The sequence below is a fragment of the Rhododendron vialii genome, chromosome 12a (assembly GCF_030253575.1).
Source record: "Rhododendron vialii isolate Sample 1 chromosome 12a, ASM3025357v1".
NCBI classification, from domain to species: Eukaryota; Viridiplantae; Streptophyta; class Magnoliopsida; order Ericales; family Ericaceae; genus Rhododendron; species Rhododendron vialii.
Genome location: NC_080568.1, coordinates 32290279 through 32307847, shown reverse-complemented (window position 1 = coordinate 32307847; position 17569 = coordinate 32290279). Strand labels below are relative to the sequence as shown.

Below are 17569 nucleotides of genomic sequence, written 5' to 3'. Positions count from 1 at the left end.
TGTTCTAAACCGATATTGACCAATATCCCATGAAATGATTTTTGGCACGGTTAAATTCACGACAAGATCGATCTCCAAAGAGAACTATCCAAATCACAAAGACAAACGCAAAACAAACCAGCAATTGGATAAACTGCACACTGTAGCTAGTTTACCTCAACTGACAATAACCCATCTTCAAAATTAACTATTTCTTCGTCTTATTATGCTCTTTTATTTTTTCTTATCTCTATCCAGTAGCAACCAAACAAGAGCAGAGTTTTATTTAATTTTTTGCCTTTTTATTTGTTTCTACAACTTTCAAACCAAACAAGAGTGGGGAATTATTATTATTATTATTATTATTATTATTATTATTTTATTATTATTATTATTATTTTAACATTTTCCTACATCTTTCTACACACCATAAGTGATTGGATGGTGTTAGTTTTTTAATCCAATTCAAATAAAACTCAATAAATTAAATGATGAGCAATTAAGTAAGTTTAATAATTACATTTCAATTGCTAAAAATTTTAAGTATCTCTTAAAATGTAGACTAGAATTTGTATATAATGTTAATAGTGCTTGTTTAAATCCTGATTGAATTTATTAGTGCTTGTGTACTCCCTCCTTCCTCAACCACCACCCTCTCCACGGTTGCCCCCTCTAGTACCACCACTCTGCCACCAACACTCCACCGCCACCAGCACTACCACGTACAATCACCACTCCACCGTTGCTACTACTATTGCTGCAACCACCACTATCCCACCACCGCTATAACCATCACCCCCACTCCTCTGATGCTGCCACTTCCACCACCGCCATCACCACTGCCATAAAAACCACGAACACATCATCACTACCAGCACCAACATCACCTTAATACAACTACTATACTTCATCACTACCAGCAAATGGATCTGTTTTCTAATCGCGCGGGCCCAGTAATCAGGCCCCAGGGTCATGTTTGTGGATTTGACCCAAAATGAAAGCCCAAAACAAAAGTAGTAGTAGCATGTTTGGTTGTGTAGATAATAAATTGAGAATGGACCAAGCCAGGGTTATCTAATTCTAGTTTTCCCAAACCGACCTCTCACCGCGCACACCTCAACACTTGTTTCCAAACATCCCCCATCCCCTCAAGAGTTACTACTAATACGTCCCCAACTGTAGAAACCCTAGCCCACGAAGAAACTCAAACTGATAAATTTGCAATTACATATACGATTCATTCATATATATTCTAGCTATAAAATTGTCTCCACCTTCTGCACGATCCAAGTCCTTTGGAATTAGGGTTTGGAATTTTCACCAGCAATGGAGGAGATTACGGAGGGAGTGAACAGCATGAACATCGTCGTCGAGGGGAAGGCCAAGAATCGCATTCAAGTCTCCAACACCAAGAAACCCCTCTTCTTCTACGTCAATCTCGCCAAGGTAACCAAAGGAAAACAAAACCCTAGACTCGTTTTGCGCAATTTGCTGTTTTATTCGTGTAGTAATTGGTTTTCTAAATCCGAGCTGACGGACCTCGGTCTTCTTTTTGTTTTTTCTCTTTTCTTTTGGTTTTTATGATATCAAACGATAGGAGTATTACATTCACATAGCTATCGTGTGAGCTTCGTGATAACTAAATCAAGCCCAATACATAACAATTTAAGAAAGAGCTCGGTACGGGAACAAAATTAATAATGAAACACTGTTGCACAGGGGAACTTGTAATTAAAATTATTGACTTGGGCAAGATGCGACTTATTATTGACCTTTCAGTACAGAGTGTAACAAGGCCTACCCTAGTTGGCCACACTTGTTTTACTCGTGTCTTAGTGATGCCTTTTTTTTGGGGTATTTATTGTATTATTACTTGATGGCTTTGCAGAGATACATGCAGCAGTACAATGAGGTGGAGCTTTCAGCTCTTGGAATGGGTATTGTTCTCTGATCTGTCTCTCTTACACAAATTTTGCTCCCACAAATTGTTTTTCTCTCGATATGTATTTTATATTTTTGTATGTAACCTTGTTTATGGTTAGATTTATAGGTAATATTGTCTGTAAGCATTATCTGCTTAGAGTGATTCGTTCTTGACATAAGTAATCTTTTTGTGTATTGCAGTTGTGCATGCAAGCTGCCTCGAACACATTGTTATAAGAGAAATAAAAAAACTCACACTCTCCTCTTTTGTATAAAGATGTCTATGTTATTATTTGAAGGATTTTCACTTAATGATGGTTAAACACTTCTGCAGAAATGAAAGAATTGCATAATAAAGTTTCCTCATAATGAAAAAGATGCGTTTTTCGCACAGAAGTGATGTTGAAGCTCACTCCTCTTTATCATGATTAGTGCTTGGTTTATTTAGCACCCTACTTCAGCAAATTTATCCAGAACCTGTGCTGAACCATGTTTACTATTGTATTAGGTATACTGAATCATCTATGACCTGATGTGTGTGTGTGTCTATTGGTTTGGCATTAGTTTGAACTTTCAATGGACTTTTTCTAGAACCGGTCTACTGGCACAGCAAATATGTGCACAGATTGTGCACAGATTTCTATGTAGGGCCCACTACGGGTCCCACACAAGTGAGCCGTTCATTATGTTTAAAACATTTTTTTAAGGGCCTCCGCGAAAAATCAGCTCAATCCAATACCTATACGTGCTTGATTTAGTCATTTAACTTTTCATTCAAGTTTTTAGAGAATGAAAAGTTAGACGATTAGATCAAGTACTTATAGGTATCGGATTGAGCTGATTTTTCACGGGGCCCTTGAAAAAATATTTTAAACATAATGAACGGCTTGGATCACTTGTGTGGGACCCGTAGTGGGCCCCACAAAGAAATCTGTGCACAGATTTGCTATGCTAGTAGACTTTTTGCTATTTCTAAGTGTTGAACAAAAATGGTTGTACACGAACATAAAATTGTGTTGCTCTCTCTGCCCGTAGACTGTTGATGTCTTTCCTCTACCAACAGCGAGAATAAGCATTAATGTTGTCTTTTGATTTGCTACTACAGCAATTTCCACAGTTGTCAGCATTGCAGAGATTCTGAAAAACAATGGGTTTGCTGTTGAGAAGAGTGAGTTTCTACACATTATTTTTGCTGTCCCAACATTCCTTATCACTATAATACCTTTTTGTTGAGTTATTTGAACATTGAACTTCATTTTCTGAAATCAAAACATGCAGAGATTATGACATCTACCGTGGACATGAAAGATGAAAACCGTGGAAGACCTGTCCAAAAAGCCAAGGTATGCACTTAATGTTTTTACGAGAAAACTTCAAAGAAAGTCGCCCCCAAGTTATGAGAAAACTTTTGTTTCCTGAGGACCTGAGCTTTTGATAATACCCAAGTTTCAGTATTTTCAGTAGTGAATAGTGAGGATGGTGGTCTGGTTCCTTGTCTTTTGGATTGTGGTGTCTTCGAAAAATATTTTGATTCACCTGGCCGCCGTGAAATGTCAAAATGAAAGGTGCTTGGTCCCAGGAGAATTATATTTCTGGTGGGCTATGTTGTGGAGCTTTCTACCAATTCATATGCTCTTTGTAAATGATTTCTTAGTTGTTGTGAGTTCTTCTGATCCTCTAGTGGGAAAATGCCTTGTGAACATTTCATGGGAGATTGCTGAACCCATGTGATGGGGAGGGTTGTGCTTGTGTGGTACCTTGCCTCTCCTGTTGAGAGGAGATTTTAACGTTTGTTGTTGTCTCTGTTTCAGATTGAGATTTTACTCGGGAAAACTGCAAAATTTGACGAGTTGATGGCTGCTCAAGCAGAGGAGAGGGACAATGGAGATGGTGAGGGGCAGAGCTAAATTATGTAATGTTTCACTTTTGACATCCATTAGTCATATCTACGGATGGTAGTCAGTTCCCTTATTAATGATTTGTCTTAATTTGTAGTCCTTCGAGTGGCAATAAGACAGTTTTTACTTGCTTGCCGCCTTTGTTTGCTTTAGAATTCCTATGTAGAGACATGATCATCTTCTTCATTAACTAGTCTCGGCACTTTGTTTATTCTGTTTTGCGAACGCTGCTTTGAATCCTATATTGCATCCTCGGGTGTTTATTGTTGTTCTTGTTGTACTGTCACCTTGACATGCTTTGAATTCACTAGGTACCCTAAAGAGGAGGGGTACATTTTGATCACAGGAATCAAATGGGTTTGTCACAAAATTGATGCTAGACATTAGAATTTCATTGAGGGATTGAGTAGTTCCCCGCACGCATTTGGCCACATGAATTCAAGATTTTTATGTAAATACGTATCCAAAGCACATTCTCCAGCTTGTTTTGGGTGTTCAGTATTAGTGTTGTGGGCTTTAGTCACATAATCCTTCAAATAGCCTTCACTCCCGCTCTCAATCCTCGCCATGTGCTCGCGCTCTCAATCCTTGCACTCTTAAATTTTACTAGCTATTTAAGAGGTTTTTGAAAGACAGTTTCGTGATCCAGCTCCTGTGCCTGCATTATGTGACTGGGGACTTGTGTCCTGTGGCTGTGGGTAACCTAATCGGCAATGTGCAAAACACCACAGTAAGGCAGAGGTTCCAGGACAGCACGATGTCAGTTTGAATCTTTTAAATCTACTTAAGAACAGCTCGATGTCAATTTTTTCTAGTTGTATTCGGACCTTTTGAGTCCGTTGTAATTGTTACTCCAGTCTTTTATGAATGCCAGTACATGATTTCCGGAGTGAGACTGGAGCGGGCCCCACTTAGCAGGGAAGCACCATCCCTCTGTCTATGATTTCCTCAAAAAAATCTGCTTAAGAAAAGGGAAATTGATTTAGTTTGAAAATATGCTTCCAAGTTGGGTACCCAATTAAAAATCATATACGTACTTTTTTGCTATTCTCTTAGGAACATGAGGATCATTAGTAATTTGATGTATCTGTTTATTTCTTATTAGAATTTGAGATTGCATTCACTCGTTAAAAAACTCTTTCAAAATCATTCTGTTACTTAAACAATCAAGCGTAAACATTGTTTAAAATTCATTAAATTTTCAAACCAAAACTCAAATGAGGTACTTTGCAACTCGTTCAATTTATGATGTATGAAAAATTCAAACTCCTCGAAATTGGCTAGTGATCTCTTCTATTAAAGCTCATTTGAGATTTTTATGCTTTGTAAACAAGCCAAATCTTAAGTTAAAATAATCTTTCAAGTCAAACTAAGGCCCGGTTAGGCTAAGGGAATAAGTAATCATTTTTGAATTAAAGGTGATGTATTGTAAAAAAATGACATGTCACATAAAGCAGAAAATAAGTACTTAAAAAATAAAAATACTAGCGGAACGGGGTTATCTTGTTCGACTCGTTTATCAGTCATACCCATAGTAGAATAATGAGGAAAATAAAGGGACCATCCGTGTAATTTACGGACTGGGATATTCTGTCTGTCCCACTCATCAAACAATGATACTGACACGTGTAGGTCACACCAAAAATCAAAAGGCTAAGCCACACCCAATTTTTTCTCTAATGTGGAACCCTTGCCGACAAAACACATTTTTCAGGAGAAACCAAAATCCTTATTTTCATGAAATTGATAACCTAATCACTATAGAGAGAGAGAGGGGGGTCACCGGAAAAGTGATAGTGCTACAAGCCGACGAGATCAATTTGGCCGGAGGTTAAAGGGCAGAAGACAAAGCTGTTCAAAGAAAAGAGGGAGAAGACATAGGCGAGATTGTGTGTGGCTTATCTTTTTGGTTTGGCTTATCTTTTTGGTTTTTGGTGTGACATACACGTGTCATTGTTCGACTGTCGGTCGCTCAAGATCTACACGGGAGTAGTCCCATCCCATCTCTCATCATCAAATCGAGAAGATCAGAATACTAGTACATACTCATGAAATGGTAGTTACAAGTGCGAAAAAACCCTTACTTTTCATCATCTCGCTCTTCCCTCTCTCTATCCTCGCCGTGCTCTGGTTCTCTCCCTCTTCTCCCTTCTCCGAACCATCGCTTTCCGTTTCATCTCCAATGTACGTATGCTTTCTCTCTCTGTTTTCTTTGTTAATGCGGTGAATACTGGAGTATCTGTTTCGTTACCATAAACGAACCAAGCTACTCGAGTTAGTTCGAGCCGGTGTTTATTCGTTAAAAGGATCGATTTTTTACAGAAACAAGCTTGAACATTTTTATTTTATTTTTTCAAGTAATTATGCTTTCAAACCAGCTCGAGAATGCTACTGCTGGGTTTGTTCGGCTTATGCTACTTGAGATCGGCTCGTCTCGTAAACAAGCTAAGTCTGAACATGTTCTGAAGGTCTTTTAGCTTTCAAGCCAAGCTCGAAAGAACTAACTACTCGGCTTGCTTGGCTCGTTTATCACCTATATTGGTTATTGAGAAGAAGAGGGAAAATTATGACAGAAACAATTGAAGTTTTGTGCGAAGTCTGAGATTTTACTCTTTTTTTCAGGTCCGGGAAAAAAGATATATGGAGTGTTCGAAGAATTATGGAGTGGCGGCCTTGCAAATGGTGGCTTGATGGACATTTAACTGGTTCGTGCAATTCTGTACTAGTTTTTTTTAATAATTCAAGCGTTCGGGTTAGTTTATGTGTACATCGACTATGTCTAGGACCAATCCCACAGTCCTCTGGCGGGGCCCAATTAAAGCCGGGGAAAAGTACTTGTATAAACTAGCCCAAAGGAGTTGATCGCATCTGAGAGGTTTCGAACCTACGAACTTAGGAGGGAGCAAACCCCTAAGTTAGGCCTTGAACGCCAGGCCAACCCATTTGGTTTTTATTTTTATGTCTTAATACGGAATAAGGGCTGCAAATGAGCTGAGAAGTTGTGTTTAGGCTGTTACTAGGGTGGCAGAGTCCAGTCCAGTCACCTGGCGAGTTGTTCGAGCTTGGTTGCAAATCTCAAGGAGCTTCAAAATTTGATGAGCCATCCTCAAACTGCTCTAATTCAATCACAAGTTGAGTTTTTGAGTAGTTCAGGTTTTTCTAAGTTTATTGAGCAAATTTAATGAGCTTCAAAATGCGTTCAGGGTTGGCTTGTTTCGATAACAAGCCGATGCTGACGATCTTTTAACAAGCTGAGATCTAGTGGCTTGGATCCTTTTCAAAATGCTGGCTTTCGGGATTAGTTTTGCTATAATTCATTCTTTAGAATATGAACAAAATTATAACAATTCCAAATTTAGAAGTTGAATTGGTGATATATGTGAAGAGTACAAGGGTGTTAGTTTGTTACCATTTTGCTATTTTCTAGGATAGCTTGAGTAATTGGTTATCTGTGGGACTGTAATTTTTTTTATCATTGACCCCAACAATGACTCATAGGTTCTAATTTTCTCCATTGAAGTAGTTCTGGTAGGAGTTATTTGAGGAACTTGTTATAACATTTGAGTTATGGTCAGTTTTTAAAGCTTTGCGATTGATTTTTTTGATAAATTCAATGCAGACAATTGCATTTGGTTATTTCTGTTGAAATGCTGCAGCTCTGCCAGCAGAGAGTAATGGGTACATTCGAGTGGATTGCTATGGTGGGCTTAATCAAATGAGAAGGGATGTAAGTACTATATAAAGTCTCCTTGACCTCTTCTTTTTTGGTCTGTTTGTGCTAAATGTTGAGCTGCATTCTCTATTATTGGATGTTGTTTGTGATGATTGCAGTTTTGTGATGGTGTTGGCATAGCACGTTTGCTGAATGCAACTCTTGTTTTGCCAAAGTTCGAAGTGGCTGCATACTGGAATGAATCAAGGTAGTCAATGCTTATGAAACTGATCTTACCCTTATCTATTCTTTAGATGGGTACCTCATTATCACTTCACTATTTCTGATCTTGGATAGTTGCATTATTGGATAAATTCCTTGATTGCAATGCCGTTTTCCATTTCCTTTTTATGGAAGCAAAAGCATGAACCAGTGCTACCGTTAAACAGTAGTCTGTTGGCTTAGAAACTGAATTAATGTTAAATCTTGTGGAATCAATTTTGTTCAGGGCTTAAACAACAAATGAGTGTAGGGAGTGGAGACAGGCCATAGATCTTTCAGTAGCTTGTTGACTTACTGAGTCCTGATTCAAATTTCAGCCAGACCTTTTGCTTGACAGGGTTTGTGATTAGGAATTCCCTTGTGTGGAGAAAAACCCTGTGAGAATTTAGAACTCTGGCGCTTTGACAGAGTGGGAATCAACCATCCCGGTAGTCAGCAAGAGCGCTGCAGGTCAAAATCAAAGGCCATAAAATGCGGAATATGGGATCTCTCTTATTCATAGATCTTGAAACCGGATCAATATCCATTTATCAATAGATCTATCTTTCTACTCCATTTGTGAACTGAAAGCAGAAATAGGCACTGTAAGTCATTTGGTTCTGTTATCTGATGTCTTAAGAGTTTATAGCTGTTTCTGTGGTTAACATCAGTTTAGGACTGAAAAATATTGGAGAGCATTAATGCCAGGTTGAAAATCATTCATGGAGCAGCTTAAATGAACTGCTGAGACCAAACCTTGGCCTGAGGTAGCTTATAATTCCTGAAGGACCATGAGAAAGAGGAAGAACTTGCCAATTGAACACTGAGCCTATTCATTGAATTTGTGGTAGGAGCTCGAGGATACAAAAGTTCTATGTTGAGAATTGACTGAAGAAAGATCCAGCTTTTCTTCTTTACTCCCTATTAACTTGTAATGCCATAAAATAGTGGTGCAAAACTGTTCCCTAATCTACTGGGTTTGTACCATTTTCCTTCTGGTATATCTGTCTATGTGCAACATTCTGCTTATTCATGAGTTTTTGCTTCAGTGGTTTTGCAGATGTATTTGATGTGGATTACTTCATAAAACAGATGAATGGCTTTGTTAAAGCTGTCAAAGAATTGCCAGCAGAGATTGCATCGAAAGAACCAGTCCAGGTGGATTGCAGCAAACGTAAAGGCCAATTTGATTACGTGGAAAGTGTCCTTCCTTCTCTACTGAAGCATCATTATATTTCACTCACCCCAGCAATGAGCCAAAGGAGAGATAGGTACCCTTGTTGTCTTCATCTTCTTCTTTTCCATGTATTTTTGCTGAACAGGAGGTCTTTTTCTTGGGATTGCTTTTGTTTATGTTTGAGGATGTCCTTTTATATGATCTGAAGCTTAAATAGCAGTGTTGAATAGCTATTCCTTGAGGGACTCTCTAGGCTCCATTTTCTGGATGATATTTGGTTTAACCCCATTTACGAAAGCTCTGCTCCCCTAGTACAGCAGTTGCTGTTTCTTTTTGGTGAGCAGTTCTGCTAATATGTATACTCTTAGTTCCATGAGGGTTGTGTTCTTTGTTTTCAGCAAAATGGTAAAAAATGACAATAGGGTTCTGTGTCTTTCTAATGCCTCTCTTTCTTCTAAATCTTGTAGATATCCTCTACATGCAAAGGCTGCTCTTTGTCAAGCTTGTTACAAGGCGTTACGCCTTACCAAAGCCTTGGAAAATAAAGGCTCCAAACTCCTTCAAGCCATACCAAAGCCCTTTCTCTCACTTCACCTTCGTTTTGAGCCTGACATGGTAGCATACAGTCAATGCGAGTATTCTGGCCTTTCTTCTTCCTCCATGGAAGCCATAGAAGCTTCACGGGGAGATCGAAAACCCTGGACCGGAGAATCCGCCCGTGTTTGGCGTAACCGTGGAAAATGCCCCCTCACTCCTAAAGAGACTGCTTTCGTCCTTCAATCTCTTTCCATCCCAACAGACACAAATATTTATTTGGCAGCTGGTGATGGCCTTATGGAGCTGGAAGGGTTAACTTCTGTCTACACTAACATTTTCACAAAAGCTACCTTTCTTAGTGGCGAGGAATTTGCAAGCATGCATGGGAACACGAAAGCTGCTCTGGATTACTATATATCTATCAATAGCGATTCGTTTGTTGCTACGTACTTTGGGAATATGGATAAGATGGTTGCGGCCATGCGGGCTTTTAAGGGGTTGTTTAAGACACTTCTATTGAGCCGGAGGGCTTTTGCAGAATTCACCTCTCAGGGTTTGCAAGGGAACGAGTTGAGAGAAGCCCTTTGGAAGGTGCATAGAGATGATTTTGTGATGGGGAGAGGGTCTGCTTTGCCGGATTGCTTTTGTGAGTTCAAGTTGTGAGATTTTAGGTTTCCTTTCTGTTGAATTTACCTTTTATGGGCTAAAATATAACGCCTTTTTAGCAGTAGAAAAAGGGTCATGTTAGTTCAACATCTCAATGCAAGATCTAGAAATATTCTTTCACTTGCTTAGCTCTCTACTTCTTTTTCACCTCCTTGTTTGGTGCTAGGCAATAGGGACATGATACGAAAATTCAGTATTTGTTTTTTTCAATCCGCGGTATGAAAATTTCCAATTCGTTGTTGAGCAATCAATATTCATTGCAGTTTCAATAGAGCCAAAGTATCTACGTTCATCTTAGTAGGTTCTACGTTCATCTTAGTAGGTGATTTTTAATCGACTATATTTTGCCTACAATAGTTATTTAATGGTGCAGTAAAAGTGATTATAAATACTTAATTTTTGAAGGGATAATTACAAAAATCACTCTCTACGGGACTTCAAAAAATTTACCACAATAGTTATTTAATGGCGCAGTAAAAGTGATTATAAATACTTAATTTTTGATGGGACAACTACGAAAATCACTTTCAACAGGACTTCAAAAAATTTATCAACTCAAACCGAGATGCAGGCCAAATTTAATTTCCTATATTCACCAGGAATCTGAATGCATGCCAAAAATACTACATAACCTTTCTTACAGGAGTACATATAATCATATATATAACCAACACTAAAAGCCCATACCCAGTACAATCTAGTTCCTCTATCTCTGGATTTCTAAGTGGATTTCTCTTCATTGAGCTTAGAACAAAACATTAATACGTATAAGTAGCGATCATCCAAACATGAAATAGTGAAGGAAAACATAACACAACACACCAACCCAAGTAGTTCTGTAGGCAAAGGGACTACTTGGAAAGGTGAAGGTGAATCATGGGTTACCACAAAAATCGGCAAAATAAACCCATAAATAAAAAAGCAATTAAACAAATGAAATACTCCCTCGATGTGAAGTGTGTGCCATCACATGATAACTCAGCAAAGCCTAGTCCTAGTTTAATAACCCCTACAACAGCTTCCAGTCTAAAAAATTCAGTATTAGAGTGGCATACATGGCTGAAAAATAAAGATAACAGGCTAGCCCTACAGCTGGTTTTGTTCAATATATTCAACACTGTCACATCGAAAATGCCTCTCAAGAACCTTCCCGTGCCTCTACTCGAACTTCCAATCACACTCAGATAAGACGCTTCCGTCGCAGCCAAAAAAGAGTATCCATCAAGATGGCACTGCATAACCCAAAAAAAAAAAAAAGTAGATGACAGATCCAAATAATGTTCTGGTGTTCCCCTATGACAAACAAAAATGGACATGAAAGATAAAAAAGGAATTCACAAGAAGTGGTTCATACTGTAAGTGGAAGTATCAATTTGCTCAGGAAGTTCCTTAATATCCACCTCAAACCTTTCCTGAACCTGTACAAATAATGAAGTCCAAGAGTTGGTGGTAGCATAACAGAGCATCAAGGAAAGATGAATATATTACGCCGATATTACCTGATTGAGAACATCAGAGTCGGATGCGGATGCGACAAATGTAATTGCAAGCCCTTTGGTGCCAAACCTACCAGCTCTGCCAACCTGGCAAATATCAAATACCAAGGAAGTAAATTGCAGTTCTATTACAAAGGAATGCACACTTTTTGTTAAAAATCAAAGGGGACCTACGCGATGAAGGTAGGTGTCAGCAGAATCAGGCATGTCATAATTGATAACAATGTTGACACGCTCAATGTCAATTCCTCTACCAACTAAATCAGTGGCCACAAGGATTCTTTTATGACCCTCCTTGAAACTCTTGTAGCGTGTTAACCTGGAAAGGACAGCGTTGAAAATCAGTAAAGCAGTCGGAAAGGACAGCGTTGAAAATCAGTGAAGCAGTCGGAAATGTTTAGAGGACAACACAGCTGATATTATCGTTTTATTTTTTAAAACTTTTTTCCCAATCTCAATTGCAAGTTCTAGCAGCCAATCCCCAGGGGAAAAACACACCTTCCAATAACAATTCAACAACCATCAAGGGTTCTTCCAACCAAACAGTTGTTTGTTAGCAGATGATAAAGACGATGCCCACTCAGATAACTTCAGATGGAAAGAATTAACCAATCCATTGTTCAATACACAGTTTAGAATATTCACTGACAACAGATGAAGTATATTTATATGTAAAATAGAGTAAAAAAAAGTCACTGATTGTCAACAACCCAGTGTGCTGTCAATGGAAACTCTATTAAGGGCACTCGCATAGTACAGTTCAAAAATGATTACAATACATATGAAGGTCTGATATACTAATCTTGAGAAGAAAAAACAATTGTATCCATGTCAATGTCTAAAAATATTAATTGCACATGGTGAATGGATTCAATTGTATACTAGGCCAGAGTCGCACAAAAACTAAGATTAAAAAAGACGTAGTAAAAAGAATAAATAGAAAAAGGATTAACAAGAGGACACCAATCAATTTCTTATCATAGTCTGACAGCATGATGTTTTGATCTTTAGACATACAGGGATCCAAACAAACAAGCAAGCAGTTGAAACTACAGGCAAGAATACAGAATACATGCCTTTCTTCCTGCGACATTCCAGAATGTATACAGATAGACGGAAAGTTGCACTCTACAAGTAACTTGTTCAGCTCAGCAGCTCTATTCACACTCTTGACAAAAATGACAACTTGATTGAAGTCCAGTGCATCAAGGAGGTCATTCAGCTTGCGATTTTTCTCAAGCTCACTTAGTTTAATGTAGTGCTGACGGCAAAAGCACAACAACAGTTAGCAGGTAAGTCTGACAAAAGTCATTGCTGCTCAACTAGAAACACAAGAAATACCTGTACGAGACCGTGAAGAGTCAGTTTGGCCTCATCATCCACATAAATTTCCATTGGCTGAAAGAGACAAATATCACAAAGCGGCATGTTAGAATTAGAGAAGACGGGTTTATCCTTCATTTTTTTTTTTCACTCGAAGTGTCATTGGCTGACAGAAAGGTCTAGCCCCCACTTGCACAAACAACTCCACCAACTGAATTCATGCAAGACTTGCTCCCAAATCTTTCACACCACCAACTAATCTTGTATGGCTAAATTATCCGGAAGCTTCACTATTCATCTTCAGTTAGATGAAAACTTTCTGATTTTCTTCCAGACCTCCAGATCTAAACAGAAACTATGCTCAGTAAAAGAATTTTCAAATATTAACTTAAACTCCAAAATAATGGTCAATGCAGAAGGAATTTTATGTCATGTACATTGTTACTGTTTCGCAATGGTATACGAAGGGTAATATTAGTGACTGGCGTCCAACAATACACTTAAGAAGTGATCGGTTCCCACCAGTATCAGAACCAGAAGGCACATGTTTGATTAAATAGGTTTAAAGACATATAGCATGAATGATGCCATACTACATCTTCGTAGTTCAATTATTTAGCTTACAGAAACAGGAGAACTACAACAGTAAAAGATGGCTGATGCAAAAAGAAGTGAAACCAATCTCTGGGACATTCTTATACAAGAGAAATTGGCTCAATGCCCTGAAAGTGTCCCAAATGAATTGACAAAACCGTCTTTGCTGTTTGTAAGAAAGATGATGACAATATAGAGTTTTTGTTATGCCAGAAATTCTTACGTAAAAAAAAATACTAGAAACTGTCCTCCTTCAGCTTATCAAACCATGCTACACATACCATCTTACATGTCACGTCTCGCACTGTCGCACATATCATGAATTCTACCAGGACTGATATTCCTTAGAAATCCTTAATCTATAGCACTGTAGATGAATAGTGGCCCCATAAGTATGGTACGCAAAATTTCATAAACCACTGAAGAACACTGATGATCCTACATCCTCAGTCACACACAATCACAAAGTCAGAAAAGGAGGACATGAACCATTATCAAAGGTGTGTTACAGGACGAAAAAGAAAAATCAGTTACGTGTATACTTTCTGGATTTAGGATAGCCAAAAAGAGGCAGTTATAAAATATCAGAAGAGTGGAGAGCAAAAAATATTACATCTTGCATGAACTTCTTGCAAACTGGGCGAATCTCCTTGCTGAGTGTAGCTGAGAACATCATAACTTGTTTATCATGAGGGGTCATCTTAAAAATTTCCTGCACATCCTTCCTCATGTCTGTAGACAAGATGAGAAATTCAAATCATTTTGGTTGCTAAAAAAGTTAGAAGCCATCAAGCCACACAAAAGTAGATAAACAATACAGGCCAAAATTGTGAAACCTTCTGGACAGACCATCAACATGCGGAAGCTTACCAAGTGATTCAAGCATCTTGTCACACTCATCAAGAATAAAATGCCTCACATTTTTCAAGCCAAGGTCCTTATCTCTTGCAAGACCCAAGATTCTACCAGGTGTTCCAACAACAATATGAGGGCATTCATTCTTCAGTAAATCCTTGTGAACCTTGATATTGACACCACCATAAAAGACAGCAACTTTAATATCAGGCAAATAGGTACTGAACCTCTCAAACTCGTGGCAGATCTGTAGAAATAAAGGATTATTATTAGTCGACAAACAAAGTCGTATACAACAATACAAGTTCCAACTCTTATATATATGCATGAGCGGACAAAGGCATTTTTATCATTGCAGTATTTCCAAACTGGATGCATAGGAATGGCCTCCAATGTCCACGGCATACCTGGTAAGCCAATTCCCTTGTATGACAAAGGACAAGAGCAGCAACTTGTCCTGCAACAGGTTCAATCTGCTGCAGAGTAGAGAGAACAAACACCGCAGTTTTCCCCATCCCTGACTTTGCTTGACAGATAACATCCATTCCTAGGATAGCTTGTGGTATACACTCATGTTGCACTGGTGAAGAAGCAAAGAAAATCGGAAGGGACGAATCCTCAGTAAGTATAAATGACCTTCCAGATCCTTTTAATGGAGACGTTTACCAAACCAATTTTCGTGCCGGAATCGTGAATATGGAATTAGTGTTTACCTGCACAATGTAAGATGACAAGTTAAACAAGAAGTACAGTATTCACCGGCATGAAAGCTAAACAGAGATACAGATGAACTATGCAGGTCAATATCTTCTGGAGAAAAAATACTCAAAGGGCCAACATGTCCCACTTTCAACCAAAATGCAATGTCCACTGCCCAGGAAGGCTACGCAGTGATCTACTGCAGTTGAACATCACCATTAGAATCATTGGATATAAGCAGTGAATATCAACAAGCAAGGACAAACCGGGGGGGCGAATGAGCCCGGGCGACCACCCTACCCGTGTTTCAATTTTTTAAAATTATAGTTGTTTCTTCTCAATAATTTTGAAATAATAAGAGTTTGCCAGCCCAACATATTTTTGAACGATCCAACACCCATCCAACCAAGAGATTGGGGGGAAATAATGTTACGTTAAAACTATTTTTCTTCTTAAGATAGATAGGGATGCCAACGGTCCAACCAAGAGATTGGGGAAAAGTAATGTTATTTTTAGCCATACCTTGACTTTTGTTAAAACTATTTTGCTTCTTAAAATAGATAAGGATGCAAAAATTGCTTTTTTGTTATGACTATAGATGTCAAAATCTTAGAAGTCTACTAGGTTGTTCGAAAAAATAAATGCTAATATTTTTGGTAGTATTTTTACACTTTGTATAAGCATAATTAACAGCACCTTTCTTATGTTCCAAACTTTTTTAATGTTTTCCCACCCAACCCTGAAATCCTGCGTCTTGGACTCTTATCCGAGTCATCAGGGGAGTATCTTGAACCCTATATAGCTAAGAAACCATATTCCCACCAACTGACCAAAATATGAGCCGATGAGGACTAATGACTCAAATTATTTCCCCAGTTGGAACAAATAAACTTTTAAAAACATCATAACCCAGATAAAGAACGTTAAGTCACAAAACTGCAGAGCCACACAAACAACGTTACGCCCGACTCCACACAGTTGGATGGTAGTATCACAAAACTGCAGGGTTCCGAATTTTACACTAAAAAATTTACAAAAACAGAGATGTAAACGGGAAGATAGGTGTAAATAGAAATTTGCCTTCTGAAGGATGCTCAAATCCTGAATCTACAATTGCTCGAAGAAGCTCTGGTTTCAACAGGAAATCTCTGAACCCCGAGCTGTGGATTCCAACATAGCCCCTACACAACAATAAGAAAAAACCAAAGAAAGGTACTTTAATATGAGGTATTCAAGCCCGTTATATCACCATAATTCAAATAAGAGGCTGTAGACTTGTAACCCCTTGCTTTACGACTCGAGTAAATACACGAGCAAGGGCTGCAGATGCCCTCAAACATCTCAAATTCTAATCACAATTATCTGACATCTACTTCCTCAAACAACCAGAAGAACATAATAAACAGCTGACACACAAGAGACCAATTACATTTAAAAATGACCATACCCAAAAAAGGGTACATATATATGTCTATATGATGTCCTCACAGTAGTTCTAGCTTTCTTTACAATTACTCAACCTCTATTTCCCCAAACAACCAAAAGCCCAATTTCATAGTACAACAAGAGGAACATATTGAACAGAGAATAGCCAATAAAAAACACCTATTGAATAGAGAACAAACAAAAGCCCAATTACGTTAAAAAAAAAAAAAGTCTCTCCTTTCAAACCCAATTTTAGGGAACTTAATAAGAAAATTAGAAAAAGGAAAAATTTTAGTATTTGGGAACTCGAAAAGCTTCCAAAGTTTTAAAATAAGGAAGAAAATACTTTATAAAAATCTGAATTAAAAAAGATTACGGAAGATAACCCAAAATAGGAATCTAGCTTCTTTTTTCTCTTTCTTTTTTGCAAGGTGGAATCAAAGCTTCTATTCAGTAGCCAATAAGACCTAAAATCTTATTCCAGTTAACAAAAAAGCCTTCGAATTTTCTAGTTAACCAAACATAAATGAAAGATTGAGCGAACATGGAGATGTAATTTTACTTTTTGGCGGAGTCGCCAGTGGGTTTGCCGTTGACGGAGTCGGGGGCTTTTTCGTCTTCTTCTTCGTAGTCGAGAAGCTCCTCCTCGTAAGCCTCGTTGTCCTTTACTTCACCCATGGCCATGACGCTCTATAAAGAAAGAAGCTAGGGTAAGAAATCAGATTTGAGGGACCTGAATAATCTAGCGGAGACAATTGAAGGCTAGTAGATGAAGCCAACAGAGAACTATACGTACCTTGAGCCAAAAACTGTAAACGAGAGAGAGAGAGAGAGAGAGAGAGAGAGAGAGAGAGAGCCCTGGGATCTAGGGTTTGGGGGGAGTAGAGAGAGTGATTGGGTTTCTACTTACGTCTGTAGGAAGATATAGGAAGTCAGAAGTGGGAAATTTTATTCACATCCTTCAAAATTTTCAGTATCCGCATTCAATCCCTATTGTTTCTCAATAATTCTCAAATTACCCCTTTTTCCCAAATTATGTTCCCAATGCGCACTCTTTTTCCACAACCAACTCCTCAGCCCCTTG

At 38.4% G+C, this 17569-nt stretch overlaps 3 protein-coding genes across 5 annotated transcripts; 2 read left to right on the top strand and 1 right to left on the bottom strand.

The window, feature by feature from the left end:
* The first annotated feature begins 582 nt into the window (after window positions 1-582).
* On the top strand, window positions 583-4011 carry LOC131311222 (uncharacterized protein At2g34160-like). Its single transcript, XM_058338576.1, has 5 exons — window positions 583-1425; window positions 1868-1916; window positions 3008-3070; window positions 3181-3245; window positions 3714-4011. The coding sequence occupies exons 1-5, from the start codon at window positions 1306-1308 to the stop codon at window positions 3807-3809; spliced, it is 393 nt and encodes a 130-aa protein (XP_058194559.1). The 5' UTR covers window positions 583-1305; the 3' UTR covers window positions 3810-4011.
* Window positions 4012-5525: 1514 nt separating this feature from the next.
* On the top strand, window positions 5526-10344 carry LOC131310020 (O-fucosyltransferase 13-like). Of its 2 annotated transcripts, XM_058336798.1 has the most exons (6): window positions 5526-5984; window positions 6423-6505; window positions 7457-7527; window positions 7632-7720; window positions 8763-8984; window positions 9358-10344. In XM_058336798.1, exons 1-6 carry the CDS (start codon window positions 5854-5856, stop codon window positions 10088-10090), a joined length of 1329 nt encoding a protein of 442 aa, XP_058192781.1. In that variant the 5' UTR covers window positions 5526-5853; the 3' UTR covers window positions 10091-10344. The 2 variants fall into 2 exon arrangements, with proteins under 2 accessions (XP_058192781.1, XP_058192782.1); XM_058336799.1 differs by lacking the exon at window positions 5526-5984 and having other exon boundaries at window positions 6420-6505; window positions 7420-7527.
* Window positions 10345-10986: 642 nt separating this feature from the next.
* LOC131310021 (DEAD-box ATP-dependent RNA helicase 15-like) lies at window positions 10987-17401 on the bottom strand. 2 transcript variants are annotated; one of them, XM_058336801.1, is made up of 12 exons: window positions 17282-17401; window positions 17048-17175; window positions 16141-16241; window positions 14769-14941; window positions 14377-14608; window positions 14120-14238; window positions 12931-12987; window positions 12666-12850; window positions 11764-11908; window positions 11593-11676; window positions 11448-11511; window positions 10987-11325 (listed from the first exon to the last, which is right to left on the bottom strand). In XM_058336801.1, exons 2-12 carry the CDS (start codon window positions 17167-17169, stop codon window positions 11315-11317), a joined length of 1293 nt encoding a protein of 430 aa, XP_058192784.1. In that variant the 5' UTR covers window positions 17170-17175; window positions 17282-17401; the 3' UTR covers window positions 10987-11314. The 2 variants fall into 2 exon arrangements, with proteins under 2 accessions (XP_058192784.1, XP_058192785.1); XM_058336802.1 differs by having other exon boundaries at window positions 17048-17173; window positions 17278-17353.
* Between the last annotated feature and the right edge of the window lie 168 nt (window positions 17402-17569).

Excerpts from the sequence above, each read along its gene's own strand:
- LOC131311222 (XM_058338576.1), top strand. The coding sequence starts at position 1,306 with ATGGAGGAGATTACGGAGGGAGTGAACAGCATGAACATCGTCGTCGAG. Across the intron at positions 1,426-1,867 it reads TCTACGTCAATCTCGCCAAG|AGATACATGCAGCAGTACAA; the intron begins GTAACCAAAGGA and ends ATGGCTTTGCAG. Across the intron at positions 1,917-3,007 it reads GCTTTCAGCTCTTGGAATGG|CAATTTCCACAGTTGTCAGC; the intron begins GTATTGTTCTCT and ends TTGCTACTACAG.
- LOC131310020 (XM_058336798.1), top strand. The coding sequence starts at position 5,854 with ATGGTAGTTACAAGTGCGAAAAAACCCTTACTTTTCATCATCTCGCTC. Across the intron at positions 5,985-6,422 it reads CTTTCCGTTTCATCTCCAAT|GTCCGGGAAAAAAGATATAT; the intron begins GTACGTATGCTT and ends TCTTTTTTTCAG. Across the intron at positions 6,506-7,456 it reads GCTTGATGGACATTTAACTG|CTCTGCCAGCAGAGAGTAAT; the intron begins GTTCGTGCAATT and ends GAAATGCTGCAG.
- LOC131310021 (XM_058336801.1), bottom strand. The coding sequence starts at position 17,169 with ATGGCCATGGGTGAAGTAAAGGACAACGAGGCTTACGAGGAGGAGCTT. Across the intron at positions 16,242-17,047 it reads ACTGGCGACTCCGCCAAAAA|GGGCTATGTTGGAATCCACA; the intron begins GTAAAATTACAT and ends ATTGTTGTGTAG. Across the intron at positions 12,988-14,119 it reads GCAAGAAGTTCATGCAAGAT|CCAATGGAAATTTATGTGGA; the intron begins GTAATATTTTTT and ends TGTCTCTTTCAG.